The 19,191-nt window shown below is 42.5% G+C and overlaps 1 protein-coding gene across 1 annotated transcript in view; it reads right to left on the minus strand.

Moving 5' to 3' along the window:
* Positions 1-377: 377 nt before the first annotated feature.
* Positions 378-19,191, minus strand: part of GCN1 (GCN1 activator of EIF2AK4) — a 135,103-nt gene continuing 116,289 nt past the window's right edge. The window contains exons 57-58 of the mRNA XM_073582731.1: positions 2,553-2,771; positions 378-1,312 (exon numbers count right to left, since the gene is read on the minus strand). Coding sequence (XP_073438832.1) covers positions 1,187-1,312; positions 2,553-2,771 — 345 coding nt within the window. The 3' untranslated portion in view covers positions 378-1,186. The remainder of the gene's footprint in view (positions 1,313-2,552; positions 2,772-19,191) is intronic.

The following is a 19,191-nucleotide window of genomic DNA, read 5'->3' on the forward strand; positions in this document are numbered from 1 at the left end:
CTAGAAACTTCTATACACTATCATATTTGTGACTGATGAGCATTCAATTGTGTGCTCTTTGAGGACATGGTCTATATAGAGGTATGTGGCATGTCCTAAAAGAAAACACTTTTAGGGTGTGTAGATGTAAATAAAAAAATAATAAAAATTAAGTTTAGATTAGCAACCAAGGTGAAGTGTTAGATTTTTCTACAGCGCAGAAAAAATGGCCAATTAAAACATAAAAAAAAATACCACCAAAAACATTTATGACAGTTTTAGAAGCTTTTAAAAAAGCATAAAAACGATGAACAGAAGCCATAAGTATCACATATAAATTAATAAATTATTCCAGCAAACTATTTATCATGAGAAATAATTTAAAAAACTTTGTTAAATAGGGCATGGATTTTTTTTTTATTCTGAAAGTAATTTTTTTTTTAACATGTTGGTCTGAACAAATGATCAAATACATAAATGTTGTAGAAGTATTGTGCCATGCTCTACAATCGTATACTTAACGCTCTTGCAAAGCCACCACCCTACATGCCCTGCAGCTCCAGCTTAGGAGTGGTAATTTTTCAACAGCTGTAGACTCAAGTTGGAGACAAATGGTCTAACAGGAAACTCCAAGCAAATACTATGCCTTGTGCAGAACCTGTACTGATGCATGTCGCTGGGGTGTTTGGTATTCTTGCAAAGTTTGCCATGCACCTCTCACGTATGGTCTGCACTAGACATTAGACATACCCAGTGTTTATGTTGTGTCTGGAGTGCTGCTTTCATTTTTATTTTTTTCCTAAAGAGTTGTAAGTTAGAGTCAGTATACCTTCATGCTGCTAATATCATTAGGTTTGATTCTGAACTCTGTTCTCTGCATCTACCTACAGATGGTCCGTTAAGGGTTTCCTTCCAGAACATGGTCCTGTATTATACCAGCCCAGTGCATGCCATTTATCTCAATTCAAAAAGTTAATTTCTATGTTTTTGCTGCGGCCAGGAGCAAATTTCTTTTACCACATTGTTTTATGATAGATTTCTAGTGTATTTTTAACAACTCTTGGAAGGGATTACAGCAATTTGTACTTCATTTTGTTTCTTGTTTGGAGAGCCAATAGTATCTGTGCACTATATAATAAGTGCAATTAGCAAAAATATCAAAGTAAATTTTCCGAGGTGAAACACTGATGCAGCCAATAGTTTCTGTTCACGTTAGGATCGTTTCATCTATCTGTTCATTGGAGTCAGGCTGCGCTGCAAGCTTCTTCAGGGATCTGCGGTTGCATTCATTCAGCATGTCTAAGCTGGCAGTGTCCAGAATCTTTGTCACATCCTATAAAAAAAAAAAACACAGAAACTTAGGAAATTAAAAGTATATTATTTATATCAACGAAAACTAAATCATTCAATCTTCTTATACCTAGGTAAAGATTTAGGCCTCAAATTTCTCATCGGACTTGATGATGCGGCGTGTTGAGTTAGATGCTCCCAAATGAAGAAGAGGTGCATATGCCTTTACATGCATTTCTGGCATAGGGAACGCCACAGCTCGTCATAGATTTTTCAAGCTGTGGTGTCCGACGCCCCAGTTAAAGCAATGTTGGAGGAGATGTTGGGAGAAACTGGGGTGAAAAAGTCAAAATTTGCAATTTTTTGTGCAACTTCAAGTTGTGCCCAAACGTTGCGGCTTTTCAAAGCAATTTACGCCATAGTTCTGGCAAAATTACTTTGATGAATTGGGATCAGGGTAAAACAAGATACTGAAGTTGTAAATATTAATAATCTTTATATAGCTCTCTTAGTGATTAGGAAGGATGTTGTGTCAGCATTCTCCTTGATCAGAAAAAGCTGCCTCTGAGCTATAAAATGGACTTTTTAGAAAAATTATTTTCTTTTGTTTCCTTGTGAAGTATTAACTTTGTGTACACATTTCAGTTGTTATCAGAGAATACTAAGTAATACGGATTCCCTTTACTGTGATCATCACTGTGAAATATGTGACTGAGCAATAATGGCCAATGCTACGCCTACAACTATTGTTTTAAGTGTGATGCCGTATGAGGAGCGTCCAGAGATATACTCTTCCAAACAGCGTAATGGCCTCCACATAGCCCTCCAAATAGCATAATGGCCTCCCACATAGCTCTTCAAACAGTACAATGGCCTCCCACATAGCCCACCAAACCATATAATGGCCTCCCACGTAGGTCTCCAAACAGTACAATGGCCTCCCACATAGCTTTCCAAACAGTATAATGGCTTCCCATATAGCTCTCCAAACAGTACAATAGCTTCTCACATAGCTCTCCAAATAGCGTAATGCCCTCCACATAGCCCCCCAAACAGTACAATGGCCTCCCACATAGATCTCCAAACAGCGTAATGGCCTCCACATAGCCCTCCAAACAGATGGCTCCCTGTTCCGTCAGTACTTTTAACTGTATCTACATCCAGGCACAGAGCTCCCGGTTTTACTTTTAATGTGTGCTTGCTTCAGTCCTGGTTTTATCTTACAAATACTTAACTGATTATTGCCATGTGAATGAAGCTTAGCTTCTTAAGTAGATACGTACCTGGAAAACGTTGTTGCCAAGTCTTAGTTTCAAAAGGTTGACTATGGCCTGGTCACTGTATGCCCGCACACTTGTGTTTTTATCTTTCGTGTTGTCTAGCAGCACTTTGAGAATTGGCTTAATTGTTTGTGGGTCTAGAGGAGGCAAGTGGTCTTTGTTGGCCCACCAGATCATCTTTTCTGCTATCAGCTTAATATCACTTGATGGGTTCTGGAGACACTGTAGGAAAAATACAAAATCATAATACAGTTCTTTTAGGTAACAAATAACAAAGAATATTACAGGTACATAAAAGTGCTTCTCACAAAATTAGAATATCACCAAAAAATTTATTTATTTCAGTTCTTCAATTCAAAAAGTGAATCTCATATATTAAAGTCATTACAGAGTGATCTATGTCAAGTGGTTATTTCTGTTAATGTTGAGGATTATGGCTTAGAGTCAATGAAAACCCAAAAGTCATTATCTCAGTAAATTAGAATTAACAAAAAACAACCTGCAAAGGCTTCCTAAGTGTTTAAAAAGGTCCCTTAGTCTGTTTCTGTAGGCTCCACAATCATGGGGAAGACAGCTGACTTGACAGATGTCCAGAAGGCCGTCATTGACACACTCCACAAGGAGGGTAGGCTACAAAAGGTAATTGCTAAAGAAGTTGGCTGCTCACAGAGTTCTGTATCCAAAAACACTAATGGAAAGTTGAATGGAAGGAAAAAGTGTGGTAGAAAAAGGTACACGAGCAACCGGGATAACTGCAGAATTGAAAGGATTGTGAAGAAAATGCCATTCAAAAATTTGGGGGAGATTCACAAGGAGTAGACTGCTGCTGGAGCCATTGCTTCAAGAGCCACCACACACAGATGTATCCAGGGCTATAAGTGTCGCATTCCTTGTGTCCAGCCACTCACGACCAATAGAAAACACCAGAAGCGTCTTACCTGGGCCAAGGAGAAAAAGAACTGGACTGTTGCTCAGTGGTCCAAAGTGGTGTTTTCAGATGAAAGTAAATTTTGCATTTCATTTGGAAATCAAGGTCCCAGAGTCTGGAGGAAGAGTGGAGAGACACACAATCCATGTAGGTCTAGTGTGATGTTTCCACTATCAGTGACGGTTTGGGGAGCCATGTCATCTGCTGGTGTAGGTTCACGGTGTTTTATCAAGACCAAAGTCAGCACAGCCGTCTAGAAGGAAATTTTAGAGCACTTCATGCTCTACTGACAAGCTTTTTGGAGATGGAAAATTCATTCTACAGCAGGACTTGGCACCTGTCCACACTGCCAAAGTACCAATATCTGGTTTAGAAACAACAGTATCACTGTGCTTGATTGGCCAGCAAACTCACCTGATCTTAGCCCTATAGAGAATCTATGGGGTAAGATGAGAGACACCAGACCCAATAAGGCAGACGAGCTGAAGGCTGCTATTGAAGCAACCTGGGCTTCCATAACAACTCAGCAGTGCCACAGGCTGATCGCCTCCATGCCACGCAGCATTGATGCAGTAATTGACCGACCAAGTATTGAGTGCATTTACTGAACATACATTTCAGTAGGCCAACATTTTGCATTTTAAAATCATTTTTCAAGCTGGTGTTATAAAGTATTCTAATTTACTGAGATAATGACTTTTGGGTTTTCATTGGCTGTAAGCCATAATCATCAACATAAACAGAAAAACACTTGAAATACATTACTCTGTTTGTAATAACTCTACATTAAATATAAGTTTTGCTTTTTGCATTGAAGAACTGAAATAAATAACATTTTTGATGGTATTCTAATTTTGTGAGAAGCACCTGTATGTTCAAAAAAAGACAAGGAAACTTACTAAATGCCTGGAATATACAAAGAGATACTTATCAAGCTAAATGCGACAACATTTTGGAGCAATCTGTAGACTAAAAAAAAAAGATTTTGATGTCTTGCACCCAAATTTGAGCTCCCAAGGACAAATTCGGCAAGATATAAAAACGTCTTATTTGCTTGTCTCTAACCGGAAAAAAAAAATCAATTCTAAAAATTGGATTCTGAATGACTGCTTGGAGGCTTAGCATTCCGGCATCGTCTAGGTAATTACTTTTATGCTGAAAAATGACTAAAGTATTCTCGGAGTGATACCTTTATTGGCTAACCAGATATAATATATATTTGCAAGCTTTCAGGGCACAGAAGTTCCTCCTTCAAGCCTCTGTGCTCTGAAAGCTTGAAAAGAGGGATTTTTGGTACTTACCGTAAAATCTCTTTCTTGGAGCCTTCATTAGGGGACACAGATAATCACGGGGTGTAATACTGTTGTCGCTAGAAGGCACTGACACTAGGCAAAAAGGAAAAAAAATAGATCCTCCCCAGAAATATACACCCACCGACAGGCACTAAGCGGCCAAAAACCCAACATATGTACCAACCCAAAACAAGGGCAAATAGGCCAACAATGGTACAAATATTTGGGAGGGTGCTGTGTCCCCCAATGAAGGCACCAAGAAAGAGATTTTATGGTAAGTACCAAAAATCCCTCTTTATTGCTTCATTGAGGGACACAGATAACCATGGGACGTCCAAAAGCAGTCCCAAGGGTGGGAAAAGTAAAATATAAGTAAAGATAAAGTAATCTATGTCGGCCGGCGGGAAAACCACCGCCTGCAGTTCCTTCCTACCCAGGCCTGCATCAGCCGAGGCTTGGATATTAACCTTGGAAAACCTTGCAGAGGTGTGTAAATCCGGCCAGGTTGCAGCCTTGCAGATCTGCAAGTCCGAAGCCTGGTGACGAACAGCCCAGGAAGCTCCCACAGCCCGGATGGAGTGAGCCTTCACTTCCAGAGGAAGCTGTTTGCCCTGAACGCGGTATGCCTCAAATATCGCCGAAGGAATCCAACAGGCAATCGTGGACTTAGAAGCTGGGAGCCCCTTTCGACGACCTTCAGAGATGACAAGCAGGGAATCGAAATGACGAAAAGAAGCAGTCCTAGAAAGGTAGAATTGAATAGCGCTGAACAAATCCAGCTTGTGGAGGGACTTTTTCCAGGGGATGAACTGGAGAAGGACATAGAGAAGGAAGGACGATGTCTTCATTGATGTGAAAGGCAGAAACCACCTTGGGCAGAAAGGTAGGAACAGGTCGGAGGACTACCTTGTCCTGGTGCAGGATCAGGAAAGGGGAACGACACGACAGTGCTGCAAGCTCGGAAACCCTCCTGATAGACGTAATGGCGATTAGGAAGGACACTTTCCAAGACAGGAGAGAAAACGAAATATCCTGGATGGGCTCAAAGGGGGCATGCTGAAGAACGAGATTGAGATCTCATGGATCTACCGAAGGATGGTAAGGTGGCGCCAGGTGGGCGACCCCCTGAAAGTCTTTACATGAGAAAGGGAAGCCAAATCTCCCTGGAAGAAGACTGACAGAGCGGATACCTGACCCTTAAGGGTACTGAGCGAGAGATGTGAGTCAAGGCCTGCTTGAAGAAAGCCAAGGATGGACAGAAGGGAAAAAGGACATTGGAAAAAAACTGTTCTCCTCACACCACCAGAAGAAGGCCTTCCAACATCTGTGGTAGATGCTGGTTTCCTCGCCTTAATCATGGTCTGGATGACCCTGGTAGAGAAACCTGCTTCCTTCAGGACTGCGGCCTCAACAGCAATGCCGTTAAACTCAGAGACTGAGAATTTGGGTGGAAGAGGGGGGCCTTGCAAGAGAAGATCTGGACGGTCTGGAAGGTTCCAGGGAACATCCGTAAGCATGTTCACCAGCTCCGCATATCTGGCCTGTCTCGGCCAGTCTGGAGCAATCAGAAGAACGGGAACCCCTTCTGCCTTTATCTTTTTTTACGACTCTCGGAATCAAGGGGCGAGGCGGAAAAAGATAAGGCAGATGAAATTGGGACCACAGGACCACTAGGGCGTCGCAGTCTATGGCCCTCGGATCCCGGGACCTGGCTATGAACAGAGGAACCTTGTGGTTCGTCCGGGATGCCATTGAATCGACGTCCGGACTGCCCCATCTATGAGTTATTTGGTTGAAGACGGCAGGGTTGAGAGACCACTCGCCTCATGCGAGGCCCTGACGACTCAGAAAATCGGCTTTCCAATTTTCCACCCCCGGAATGTGAACGGCTGATATGGCAGGGACGTGAGGTTCTGCCCATTGCAGAATCTTTGTCACTTCTGACATGACCTGTTTGCTGCGAATCCCGCCTTGGTGGTTTATGTACGCCACGGCGGTGGCATTGTCCGACTGAATGCGGACCGCCTTGCCTGTGAGGAGAGGCTCCCACGGAGAAGGGCAAGAAGGATTGCCCTGATCTCCAGGAGCTTGATGGGGAGAAGGGCTTCCTGAGCGTTTCAGCGACCTTGCGCTGTGATGAAGGAAGACCTCTCCCCAACTGAGGAGACTGTCGTCGGTGGTGATGACCTGCCACCGGAGAGGGAGAAAGGACCTCCCGCACAGGACAGAAGCGGATAGTGTCCACCAAATCAGAGATTGCCTCAATTTGAGAGGCAGAAGCACAGATCGGTCTAGGGAGAGAGTTTTCTTTTCCCATGCAGACAAGAGAGCCAAGCTGAAGAGGACGGGTATGGAACTGGGCATAAGGCATGGCTTCTATAACAGCAACCATCTTCCCCAGTACCCTCATGCAAAACTGTAAGGGGTTGTCTTACAGAGCGAATTCCCTGGCGGAGAGACGCAAACTTTCCGGAAGGAAGACACGGGCCTGGGTTGTATCGAACTCCATACCCAGAAATATCAGGCCCTGAGCTGGAATCAGGGAGGATTTCTTTTTGTTGACTATCCAGCCGAGACGGGCCAGAGTGATCTCAAGACTCTGGTCGCAGTCCCGGCAGGATGGTCCTTTGATCAGGAGATCGTCCAGGTAAGGGATTATGAGAATCCCCTCGGAGCGAAGGATGGCCATGACTGCTGCCATGACCTTCGTAAACACCCTGGGGGCAGACGCCAGTCTGAAAGGAAGGGTCCTGTATGTCTACAGAACAAAGAAAGTCTCCTTTCCATGTTCCATGGAGGCGATCACCAAACATAAGGACTCCATCCTGAAGTTGCGGGTTCGTACGTGGCGGTTCTACAGCTTGAGGTCTAAGATCGGACCGATGGACCTGTCTTTTTTCGGGACTACGAAAACCCCCGAAAACCGCTCGTTCTGAGGAATGGGCACGATTATGCCCGAGTGTAGAAGGGAAGAGACCACCTGAAGAACTCCTGGCGCTTGACAGGGAAGCTTTGACGGGTGAGAGAGAAAGAAACGTCTTCCTGGGGTGGAAGAAAAGTTGATCTTGTAACCGGATGTGATTATCTCCTTGACCCAGGTGTCGCTGACCACTGACAACCATGCGTCCCTGAATAGAAGGCAGCCTCCCACCTTGGAAAAATTTCCGGTGTGGGGGTGACCCGTCATTTAGAGGAAAACCTGTGAGAGTGGGACCCAGAGGGCTTGGAGGACCGTCCCTTTGGCCTCCAGTGAGATGCCGGTTTGAAGGATGGTTTCCTCCTCTCCCTTGGGGTGGACGAGGGGACCTGTTGGGAGAAATTCCCTGAAGAGGAGAAAGGTCGAAAGGAGTGGGCCCTTTCCTATTGAAGAGACGTTTAGGCTTAGACTGAGGAAGAGAAGTACTGTTCCCCCCTGGTGGTGTCCAAAATCATTTGGTCTAATTTGGACCCAAAGAGCCTGGACACCTGAAAAACCAGGCTGGTGATTTTTTAGAGGTAGGATCTGCATTCCATGCCTTCAACTTGAGGATTTGGCGTATGGCAATGATGTTGCTGCTTGCCCTGGCGGAACAGCTGGCCGCATCTAAAGAAGCGGCCAGAAGAAATTTGTTGGCGTTAGCAATCTGTTCCGCCAAATGTGCGAGTTCTTCCGGAGGAGCTGCAGCTACGATGCCCTGGCAGAGAATTTTAGCCCAGGCAGAAATAAACTTTGCCTCCCCGGTGGAAGCGAATCTGGGACAGAGGGAGGCACAGGTCGCTTCAAAGGCCGATTTGGCCAAAGACTCAATCTGCCTGTCCGTGGTGTCCTTGAGAGATGCACTATCAGGGAGAGAGAGAGAACTGTCTTTGAGGCCAGGCGAGAGACTGGGGGGTAAACTTGGGGGAGACTGCCCATTTACCAGTAACGTCTGGGCTAAAGGTATACAAGATGTCTAACTGTTTCCTTCCAGGGAAACACTTCTCGGGGTGCTCCCAGTATTTGGCCATGGTCGCCTCAAACTCTTTATGATTGGGAAAGGTCTGGGGAGGACGTTTTATCCGTTTAAAGGAAAGAGAGTGTTCTTGAGCGTGAACCTCGTCCTCTTTTAGTTTAAGGGTTTGAGTAATAGCCAAAATAAGGATATCAACCATGTCTTGTCTGTTGGAAGCCTGGTCCGAATCAGATTCGGACCTGGACTGGGAATCCACTTCTGACCCAAACTACTCCTCCTCCGAGGGGGAATTATGAGACGGCATCCTGGAAGGTGTAGAGGGGCCCGGGGAACAGGATGAGAAGCTAGGGAGAGTCCGCTTCCTAGACTTTTTTCCCGATCTGTCCCTGCAAAGGTTATGGTCAGGTGCGTGCAAATCATCCTGGGAGGCGTTCGGAGCACTGGTGGCGGCAGATAAATTCGGAAGACGTTCCAGAGCCTGGACGAGGAACTGCGATATTTTTGTCAGGTCCGAGACGGAGATATGGCAACAGCCCACTCGGGAGGGAGGGGTATGCTCTCATCCCGAACAATAGAGTGTTCCAGCCGGGAAGACAGGGGATCCGATAGGCAGATAAACAACGTGCACAGAGCAGGGGATGTGGCCGGGAAAAAGCCAGCCGACAAGAGAGAAAGCAGAGAACTGATAAGACTTGACGCGCCGGGGGCGTATCAAGCCAGAGGGATAGGCCGGCCGAGCAGGAGGAAGGTGCCTCTCTGATTGGAGGACCATCAGGGAGGCGTGTCGCAGCGGGAAGCTCGGTTACCGGGAGGAAGACAAGAAAATGGCGCGCGCCTGAAAAAAGGGCACTAAATTCAAAAGTAAGTCCTGCTGGAGCTGCGTAGCCAGTGTGTCCCCTGATAGAATAGCCTGCGGTGCTGGGGGGGGGGGGGGGGGGATTGGGGAGGGAGAGACATACAGTGCATACCAGCCACGGAAGGATGTCCAGGGTCCGATCGCATCAGGAGCCCTCGGATGGTAGAGAGTCGTTGGAAAACTGGGATCCTCCTTCCCGCACCATCTTCGGACGGTGCAGAAGACGGCATCAACCCCTTACAGGAAGGGGGGAGACCACCGTCTTCCTCTCCACCCTCTCTGAGGAGAGGGGTGAGGAGGGGAGTAGGCAAAGGACTGTTCACCGGGAATCGCCCTGAAGCACCCGTGAAGGTGGCAGGGGATAAGGTCCTGCCTGCGGGCCTGAGAGTGGGCGATGTAGATGACACCACACTGCTCTCACAGTCGCATAAGTGTGGGAAAACAGGGTGAGACTTTACACCCCATTACCCTGAAGATGGAGAACCTGAAAGACAAATGAAAAAGATTGATAAAACACAACAGGATACCGGAAAAGGAAAAACTGCGGATCTGGTATCAGATCCTGGTCTGCCTCCTACAGACACTAAGCTTAAACTGAGTTGCTTAGTGCCTGTCGGTGGGTGCATACTGCTGGGGAGGTGCTATTTTTTCCTTTTTGCCTAGTGTCAGCGCCTCCTAGCGACAGCAGCATACACCCCATGGTTATCCGTGTCCCCCAATGAAGCGATAAAGAAATATATTTTTTCCGGTTAGCCAATGAAGGTATCACTCCGAGAATACTTTTGTCATTTTTGGGCATAAAATTATTTACATCAATATTTCTGGCTGACATTGTATAATTTTTTATTGTACATCATCCGGCACACAAAAACTGAATAGTCACATATTTATACACAACAAGGCACAGGAATAATGAAATAGATAAGACGAGACGTGAAGTAGAATTATAAATATAATAAATATGGGGGAGACAGAGAAAACAGTTGTGGCTGTAAATATTGGAAGAGCTCATAGATTAGGAGGGTGAAAGTTTTATTGTCATCTTATTGAGGTCTGGGTTTGGTCCTGGGTTGTGATACCGCAGGTGGTGCCACAGGTCTGAGGGGCACATTCTTTAAGTGATATAAATCCATGCGACACAGTCATTCCTGTGGTCATTATATGTTTGTATTCCCACAATCTTCTATTTCTCTTTATGAACTCCTCCAATAATTACCGCCATGACTGTCTCTCCCCTTCCCATACTGATAGTTCTGCTTCATGTCACTTGTCTAATCTACTGTATTATTCTTGTGCCCTGTTGTGTATAAATACGTGACTCTTCAGATTTTATGTTATACTTCGCCTGATGAAGAGACCTGAGTAGTTGGGAGAGCTGTGATTTATTACCAACTTTTCATTTAGCCATTAAAAGGCATCAACCACTGAGGACTATCAAATTGTAATATTTTTAATTGTTACTGAGGAGATCAGCTATGCTGAAAAGTCTCACAGTGATTCTAATGTAAGGTTCCCCCCCACACAATTCTGCTCATGAGTCACATCCAGTGGCTAGACAGAAGCAGTATGTACCCTTCCCAAAAATATGGTTGGCACCCTGCTTTGACAGGACTAGATGACCACCTAATGTGTCTGAGGCCTCCTGATAGATTATGTTTTTGTCCTCACGAGAGAATTAGACGCTGCCAGTGGTGTCTGCCACAGGTTTACTTCACTCTCCCCAAAGAGAGATGCTCAGCTATGCCAAGCATTTAAGTGTTTGGGGGTGACCACTGCTTTAACCCTTCAGACATCTTTTAGATATCTATAGTTCAAGTGTCTTTTTCACGATGGATGCATTTCATCTAGTCAAGACAAGAGACATGAAGCAGAATTGTCATTATGGGAGAGGGATAGACATAAATATTGGAACAGTTCATAGATAAGGAGTGTGAAAGTTTTATTGCCCTCTGACCCCAATCAGAGGGCAATAAAACTTTCACACTCCTAATCTATGAACTGTTCCAATATTTATGTTTATCCCTCTCCCATAATGACAATTCTGCTTCATGTCACTTGTCTTATCTATTGCGTTATTTCTGTGCTGTTTTGTGTATAAATATGTGATTCTTCAGATGGTGTATTAGTCTAGCCTGATGAAGAGACCTGAGTAGTCTCGAAAGCTTGCAATGTGTTACCATCTTTTCAGTTAGTCATTAAAAGGTATCAACCACTGAGGACTCTCAAATGGCAATATTTTTCTATCTACTGGCTAACACGGTACAAAGATATATATATATATATATATATATATATATATATAGCTATATAGATATATATATAGATATATATATATATATATATATATATATCTTTCCTGTTTCATCTAGTCAAAATTAAACATAAGTAACGTTACATGTTCCCAGATACTTTTTTTTTTTTTTGTAAATTCTTTATTTAAGAATGTTATTGCAGGATTATCAGAATACATATCGATATAATTAACATTCAATTTTATTGATTAAGAGGATTCAAGGGGAAAGTTAGGAAAGGGGGTAGGGAGGGGAAGAACATGGAGTCAGAAAATGGGAAAGAAAAAGGGAAGGGGTAGGGATGGTAGTCCATCAGATGATAGCCTCTGTCTTTTTACTCACAATTATTGAGAATGAAGTATATATAATCATATAAAGCATAAATAGTATACTATAATAAAGTTCCTTTCGTTAAAGCTTAATATTATTTTGATATATAAACCATTGGTGCCATCTTTTTTGTAAACTATCCTGTTTTATGGTGGGCCAAACAAATTTTTTCAAGAGTATATATTGTTGGCTTCGTTTACCCATTCTGATAAGGAAGGAGGATCGGTGTCCTTTCAATGTCTAGCGATGAGGATTTTAGCTGCATTAAGTAAATGAGAGCTTACCAAATAATCACCTACACTGCTGAGTCGAGGACGGACATTCAGAAGAATTTGTTTGGGTGTCAAAGGGTGTAATGTTCAAAAGATTTTCTTTATGTGGCTATATATCATTTCCCAGAAGGGTATAATTTTGGTGCATTCATACCAAATAAGAGTAGGCGTGCCTGGCAAGAGGTTGCATCTCCAACAATGAGAAGAATAAGATTTATCAAATCCACAAAGAGTATCTCGGGTTTTATACCAACGAGAGATAATCTTATAGTTTAATTCTTTGTATCTTGTTGAAGGAGAGATGGAATGAATCTCTCTCCAGAGCCTAGAGATTTCCTCTGGTGACAATGATATATTTAATTCTTTCTCCCATTTGCTAATGAAATTAGGAGGCTCTCCCGAATCACAAAGTATCTTATAAATTTTAGATATAATTTCTTTATTTGTTTTAGATTCAAGAAGAATCTCTTGAGTGTATTTATCAGTGAGAATATTGGAGATATTAGATATCTGAATTCTAATTGATTCTTTAATAATTCTAAACTCTGTCTCTGACAATTTAGCACCTCTAAATATGTCCTTAAGCCCATCTGCGGAGACATCATTTTTATGAATGAAATGGCCAATATGTATATAAGAAAGAGTCCCTAGGTTTTTGATTTTATTTTTTATGGCTCTATATCTATTTGGGATCAAGTGTAATAATGGCGTATAACTACAAATATCAGGGACAAGGTCATATTTTTTATTAGTTCTGTTCCAGATAGATATTGATAATTTGGTTAGACGGTTTTCAATCTCACAGTATTTAAGTTTATTGTATGGTGTTGACCAAAGATAATGGTTAATATTTTTAATTAAGAGATTAAGTTCAATGTCAACCCATAGTTTCCTAGGGGGAGAAAATCGTACTTCTCTTATTCTGGCCATGTGTGATGCGAGTCTATATTTCTCAAAGTCAGGCAAACCCAGCCCTCCTTTGCATTTCCTTTTTATTAGCGTTGAATGTTTGAACCTACTACTTTTATTTTGCCAAATAAATTTGAAGATTAGGGTTTTAATTTTCTGAAAAAAAAATTGTGGTATATCAATATATGAATAGGTAATACTTGAAGGAAATAAAGTATTTTGGGTAATCATTTTTACGATATTAATTCTGCCACACCAGGAAATCGGTAACTCCCTCCATGAGGAAATAACACGTTCCAAGTTATGGATTAAAGGTATAAAATTAAGATTGTATAGAGAAGAAATAGAGTTGTCCATCTTGGTTCCCAGGTATGTGATATGAGAGCAATTATTTCTAAATGGAGACTTTTTTGATAATTGAATCCAATTTTCTTGGTCGACATTAATGTTTAGCATTTCTGATTTAGAAAAGTTTATCTTGAAGTTTGATAATAGGCCGAATTCGTATATTTCTTCAGTTAGTGGTTTGATAGATTGCCAGGGGTCTTTTAAGTAGAAGACAACGTCGTCCGCGAATGCGGCTATTTTATGTTCTTTGTCGCCACAACTTACACCTTGGATTTTGGGGTTTTGTCTAATTTTTTGTAGAAAGGTTTCCATGACAAGTACAAATAAAAGTGGGGAAAGAGGACACCCCTGTCTTGTCCCGTTCCTTATCGTAAAGCTAGGAGAAAGGTCATTATTAATTTTTAATCGAACTGTTGGATGGGAATATAGAGCAAGAATTTTCCCTATGAAGGACTCAGGAAAACTAAACTTCATCAATGTTTTTTCCATATACTCCCAATCAATTCGATCAAAGGCCTTTTCGGTATCAGTTGATAAAAGAGCGGTTTAGATATTTTTACATTTTGTGTAGTGGATTATATTCAGGGTTTTAATGATATTATCTTTAGCTTCCCTGCCCCCCACAAAGCCCACTTGGTCGAGGTTGATCAAATCTGATAAGAGGTTCTGTACCCTTCCAGCCAAAATCCTTGCATACAACTTGATATCGTTGTTAATCAACGCGATCGGCCGATAACTACCACAAAGAGTTGGGTCTTTACCCTCTTTCGGGATAAGAGCAATATGGGTGGAGAGTGCTTCTGTTTTAAATGTATTTGTTCTATTTATATTAAAATATTTCAGTAGGTATGGGGAGAGCTCTTCTCTAAAAATTTTGTAATACTCCGTACTGTATCTATCTGGGCCTGGGCTTTTCCTTTTGGGGCTTGTTTTAATGGCAGATTCAAGTTCATCCATTGTAATTGGTTTATCTAGAGTTTGTACTTGCTGGAGTGTAAATTTAGGTAGATCTATTGTTTGTAGGTAATTATTAATGAGCTCAGATTTCCTTTCTGGAGCTGTAGAGTCTTTTGTTTTTAAATTATAAAGATCTGAATAAAATAAGCTAAAAATATCTGCTATTTCTTCTGTTTTGTAATGTATTTGGTCTCGCGAATCTTTAATTTTTTGTATATAAGCTGAATTAATTTTCTTTTTAACCACATTCGCCAAATTTTTACCACACTTATTCGCCTGGGTGTATATTTTAAATCTTGAGTAATGCAAATATTTTTCAGATTCTTGTCTCAACAATTCTCTGAGTTCTGCTCTAAAGGCCCCTTCACACATAGCGATGCACCAGCGATAACGATCCGACCTGGCAAAGATCGCTGGTGCGTCGTTACATGATCGCAAGATAGCTTTCAAACAGTCCAATCTCATCAACGACGTAAGACAGATCAACCTCGTTGGTCGTTGAGTACGTTTCACACAACTTAATTGAAACCGATTCAGACCTGTATCGCTGAGCTCTGCGTCGCTAACGACGTCGCTCGTCGTTTTTAAGCTTCAAACACAGCGATGAGTGCTGGCCAGCGGGACACCAACGATGGAAAAATGGACCTGCTCATTCTAGCTCGATCAGCGATAGCCAGCGGGGTGTCCGGTCACCGCTACATTTCACACTTAGCGAGATCACTAGCGATATCGCTGTTGCGTCACAATATCGGTGACGTTCGAGCGATATCGCTAGCGATCTCGCTATGTGTGAAACCCCCTTAAGTCTAAAAAGGTCTCTTTCTAAAGGGGCTTCTTGGGAGATTTTATGTTTTCCTTCTAAAACCTTAATTTGGGATAGTAATGAAGTTGTGAGTTTCTCCTTTTCTTTTTTTTCCTGGATCCCAGTTCCAGAAGGAGGCCCCTGAGCACCGCTTTGTGTGCTTCCCAAACATTACAGTCAGAAATGTCATTACTATTGTTTTCCAGGAAAAATTGTTTAATATTCTTCCTTATGGATTCTTGGGACTCAGGATCGTATATTAAATTATTATTAAGTTTCCAAGTAAAGGCGCTTTTTTTGTGTTGCTTGGGGTTATGTTGACGAACAATGGAGCATGACCGAGTACAATATATTATCATAAGATGTCTTTTTAACTGTATTTATTAGGTGATGTGGAATTAATAGGTAATCAATTCTTGAGTATTTTTTATGTACTGATGAAAAGAATGAATAATCCTTCATTGAAGGATGCATTATTTTCCATGTGTCTATCAGGAGGAGATCCATCAGTGATTTTTTCAGATATCTAGTTGTTTTATGCGGTATGGATGATTTCCCATTAGAGGTGTCAAGAGGTGGGTGTAGGGGAATATTGAAATCGCCTCCCACAATTGGTATACCCTCGACGAATTGATTCAGGAGCTTGAATACTTTTTTTTTTAAAAAGGGGAGGTGGTTCGTATTCGGGGCATATATATTAATTAGCGTGTATATCTTATTATAGATCAAACATTTCAGAAAGAGGTATCTCCCGTCCCCATCAAGTAAAACATGTTTAAATACAAAGGGGAGATTCTTGTTAATTACAATGGAAACCCCTTTATTTTTCTTGCTTGGAGAGGTAGAATTATACCATTTAGTGAATGTCCTACTTTTGGTTATAGGGGTATACGTTTTCCTGAAATGGGATTCCTGGAGAAAAATTACATCAATTTTGTTCTTCTCTAAATACTTCAATATCTGTGATCTTTTCTGTTGAACATTTATGCCTTTAACATTGAAGGTTGCTATGTTTAAATTGGCCATATATATAGTTTATACTTGAAGACTTTGTATAGGAGGCTACCAACAGGACCTAGGAGTGAAAACTTACAACTGGGGGTAGCAGTACTTAACCTGCTTGAAAAGAACATGTTAACCCAAAAAAAAAAAAACCAGGGCGGGTTACCGACCCGACTTAAGTTCACAGTTTGCTACTGGTTGGGGAGGTACCAGGTGGTATCCAACCAGAAAAGATAGCAAATAAAGATCGTCAGATCTATGTGGGTGTGGACCTGTCGATCAGAGGTCTGTTGGAAGAGACAGCCCAGAGAGAAAGAGAAAAGAGAGAAATGAAGAGAACAAGATAAAAGACAAAGGAAGAATATAGTAGAGAAAGGAAAGAAAAAGATGTGATTGCCAATCCCGGTTGAGTCTTAATTCCAAGAAGAATGAAACCAAAATATATTAATTATTAAACTTGTTCCGTTAACTAGCTTATGTTAACAAACATGGAACTAGACCATTTCTTTTGGATTTGGAGTTTCAGCCTTCACCCTCCTTATTGTTTCTATAAGGCATTTTGTTGACATCCGCATTCAGCCTTCTGATTTTCTTGGGCTTATTTGGTGTAATTTTAGACCATTTTTCATGTATTGGTAATGGCGGAAATTTGAGAAATTCTTCTGCTGTTGTCCAATCTGGTATCTGGAGCTGAGAGAGATCCAACTTGTTCAGGACATGAGGTAGATCCTCAGGTGTTCTTATAATCAAGGTTTTGTTATCCAGAGAGATAGCGAGCCCAAATGGAAAAATCCATCTATAGACTATATTTCTGTCTCTGAGGGTCCTGGTTAAGGGCTGAAGTTGTCTTCTGAGGTCTAAAGTGAGTTTTGAAAGATCTTGAAAAATTTGGATCTCATTATCCTCATATTCAATTTTAACTGCTTGCCTTGATTTGTGGTAGATTTCTTCTTTTATTTTAAAGCTTTGTATACAGCAGAGTACATCCCTAGGTTTGTCTGGGCTTATATTTTTGGGTCTATAAACTCTATGAGCCCTTTCAATGCATATAGTGTTAGAGTCATCATTGCTCAACAGATCATTGAATATGTTAATGAGGGTTAAAGTGATGTCCTTATCCAAAATTTTTTCTGGGAGCCTTCTAATTCTCAAGTTGTTCCTTCTTGACCTATTCTCTAAGTCATCTATGTGAATTTTTTGTAAGAAGCTCTCCTTTTGATTATCAATTAGAATTTCGGCGACCAGTTCAGAGTGTGTGGTTAGCTGGTCATAAGTATCTTCTAGAGTCTGCACTCTTGTGTATACCTGTCTGACATCCTTTTTAAGATCCGCTATTTCTTCTTTAATGGTTTGGGTAAATTCTTTAAAGAGGTTTCTTATGCATTCTGTAGTAGGAAGGGTTTTAATGTAATCTTTAAGGTTTGTATCTTCGAATGTAGTATCCTCATCCTCCTCACTATCAAACCATTGCGTAAGAGAAGAAGAGCTTTGTTTATGCGCAGAATTTCATTTACTGAAGTGGGTATCCAGAGGAAGTTGCTTCCTAGATTTCTCCTTCTCTTCTTGACCCTTTTTAGGGGTTTTAGTGGTTTTGGTAGCCTCTTCTGCTTGTGCTTTGATAGATTTACCCATTTTTTGAATCCGGTTTAAATATAACTCAATCAGGAAGTATGGCAAAATCAAGTCATTTTAGAGATTGTTCATGGATTAATATACAATTAGAGGTAGTTTACATTGAATGTGGATTCCCTATGTTATGCCTTAAGAAGACAGTAGGTGGCAGCAAAGTCTCTCAATCCACTCCTCTCCAGACCATCTCCCACATGCAAGACTGTTGTTAGTATATAGATTCCAAAACTACTGTTCAAGTAGGTGCTATAAAGATATCTTATTAAGCACAGTGTTTGCTAGATTGCTTTTTTAAAACGTGAGCTGTTATCTGCTTGATCCACTATCATCAGACGGCACACACAAAGGGGAGCTTAGTGATGTGGCAGTTTTATAAGACCGCTGTTTTTCAAGTGGCTTTACTAGGTCCTCTTTAGGTATCTTCTTTTGTCATAAGAGGTAAGCAGGGGACGGGACCGGCCCAGTGAGTGCTGATAACGTTTTCTATGTGACACAGGGGAGCATGCCCCAACACCGACCGCGCCAGTAGCCTGGACCGGGCCGGCGCAGGAGCACCACTCACCCCAGGGACAGAGGGCTGTGCGTGGGCACCAGATGGTGGATGCCCGATGGTGGTATGCCTCAACAGGGAATGCCCCCCACCCATCCTCCTTTGAAAATCAGCAGCAGATGCCCGGATAGGGTTAAATAGGGCCCGTCCACCTCTGCGGCGGCCGTGGCTGCCGCCAGATGTCCAGCATACCTGAGATACCGGTGAGCTTACCTCCTTTCCACTGCTATACACAGCAGCCTCCTCGTCTCCGAGGTCCTCCACCAGAGTCCCGGGGCCGCAGCGCAGCTGCGTCCCCCTTTCCACGGGGGTAACTCCAATCAGACGGCGGATCGCGCCCAATATAAAAGCGCACAGCGCTCCGGGCAAAGATCCAGGGCTCCGATGCCCGAAGAGCCCACTCCGTCCTCCTCGCTGTCGGCAGCAAGCGTCCTCGTCTGGGGAACGCACACGGCAGGCCGCCAAGCGAGTCAGCGGGAGTGGTGTCTCAGAGCCCAGCCGCATCACCTCCTAGTCGGTCTCCACAGCCACCGGGTCCGCGGGA

The sequence above is a fragment of the Dendrobates tinctorius genome, unplaced genomic scaffold (assembly GCF_039654945.1).
Source record: "Dendrobates tinctorius isolate UK_male_01 unplaced genomic scaffold, ASM3965494v1 ptg000073l, whole genome shotgun sequence".
Classification (NCBI taxonomy): Eukaryota; Metazoa; Chordata; class Amphibia; order Anura; family Dendrobatidae; genus Dendrobates; species Dendrobates tinctorius.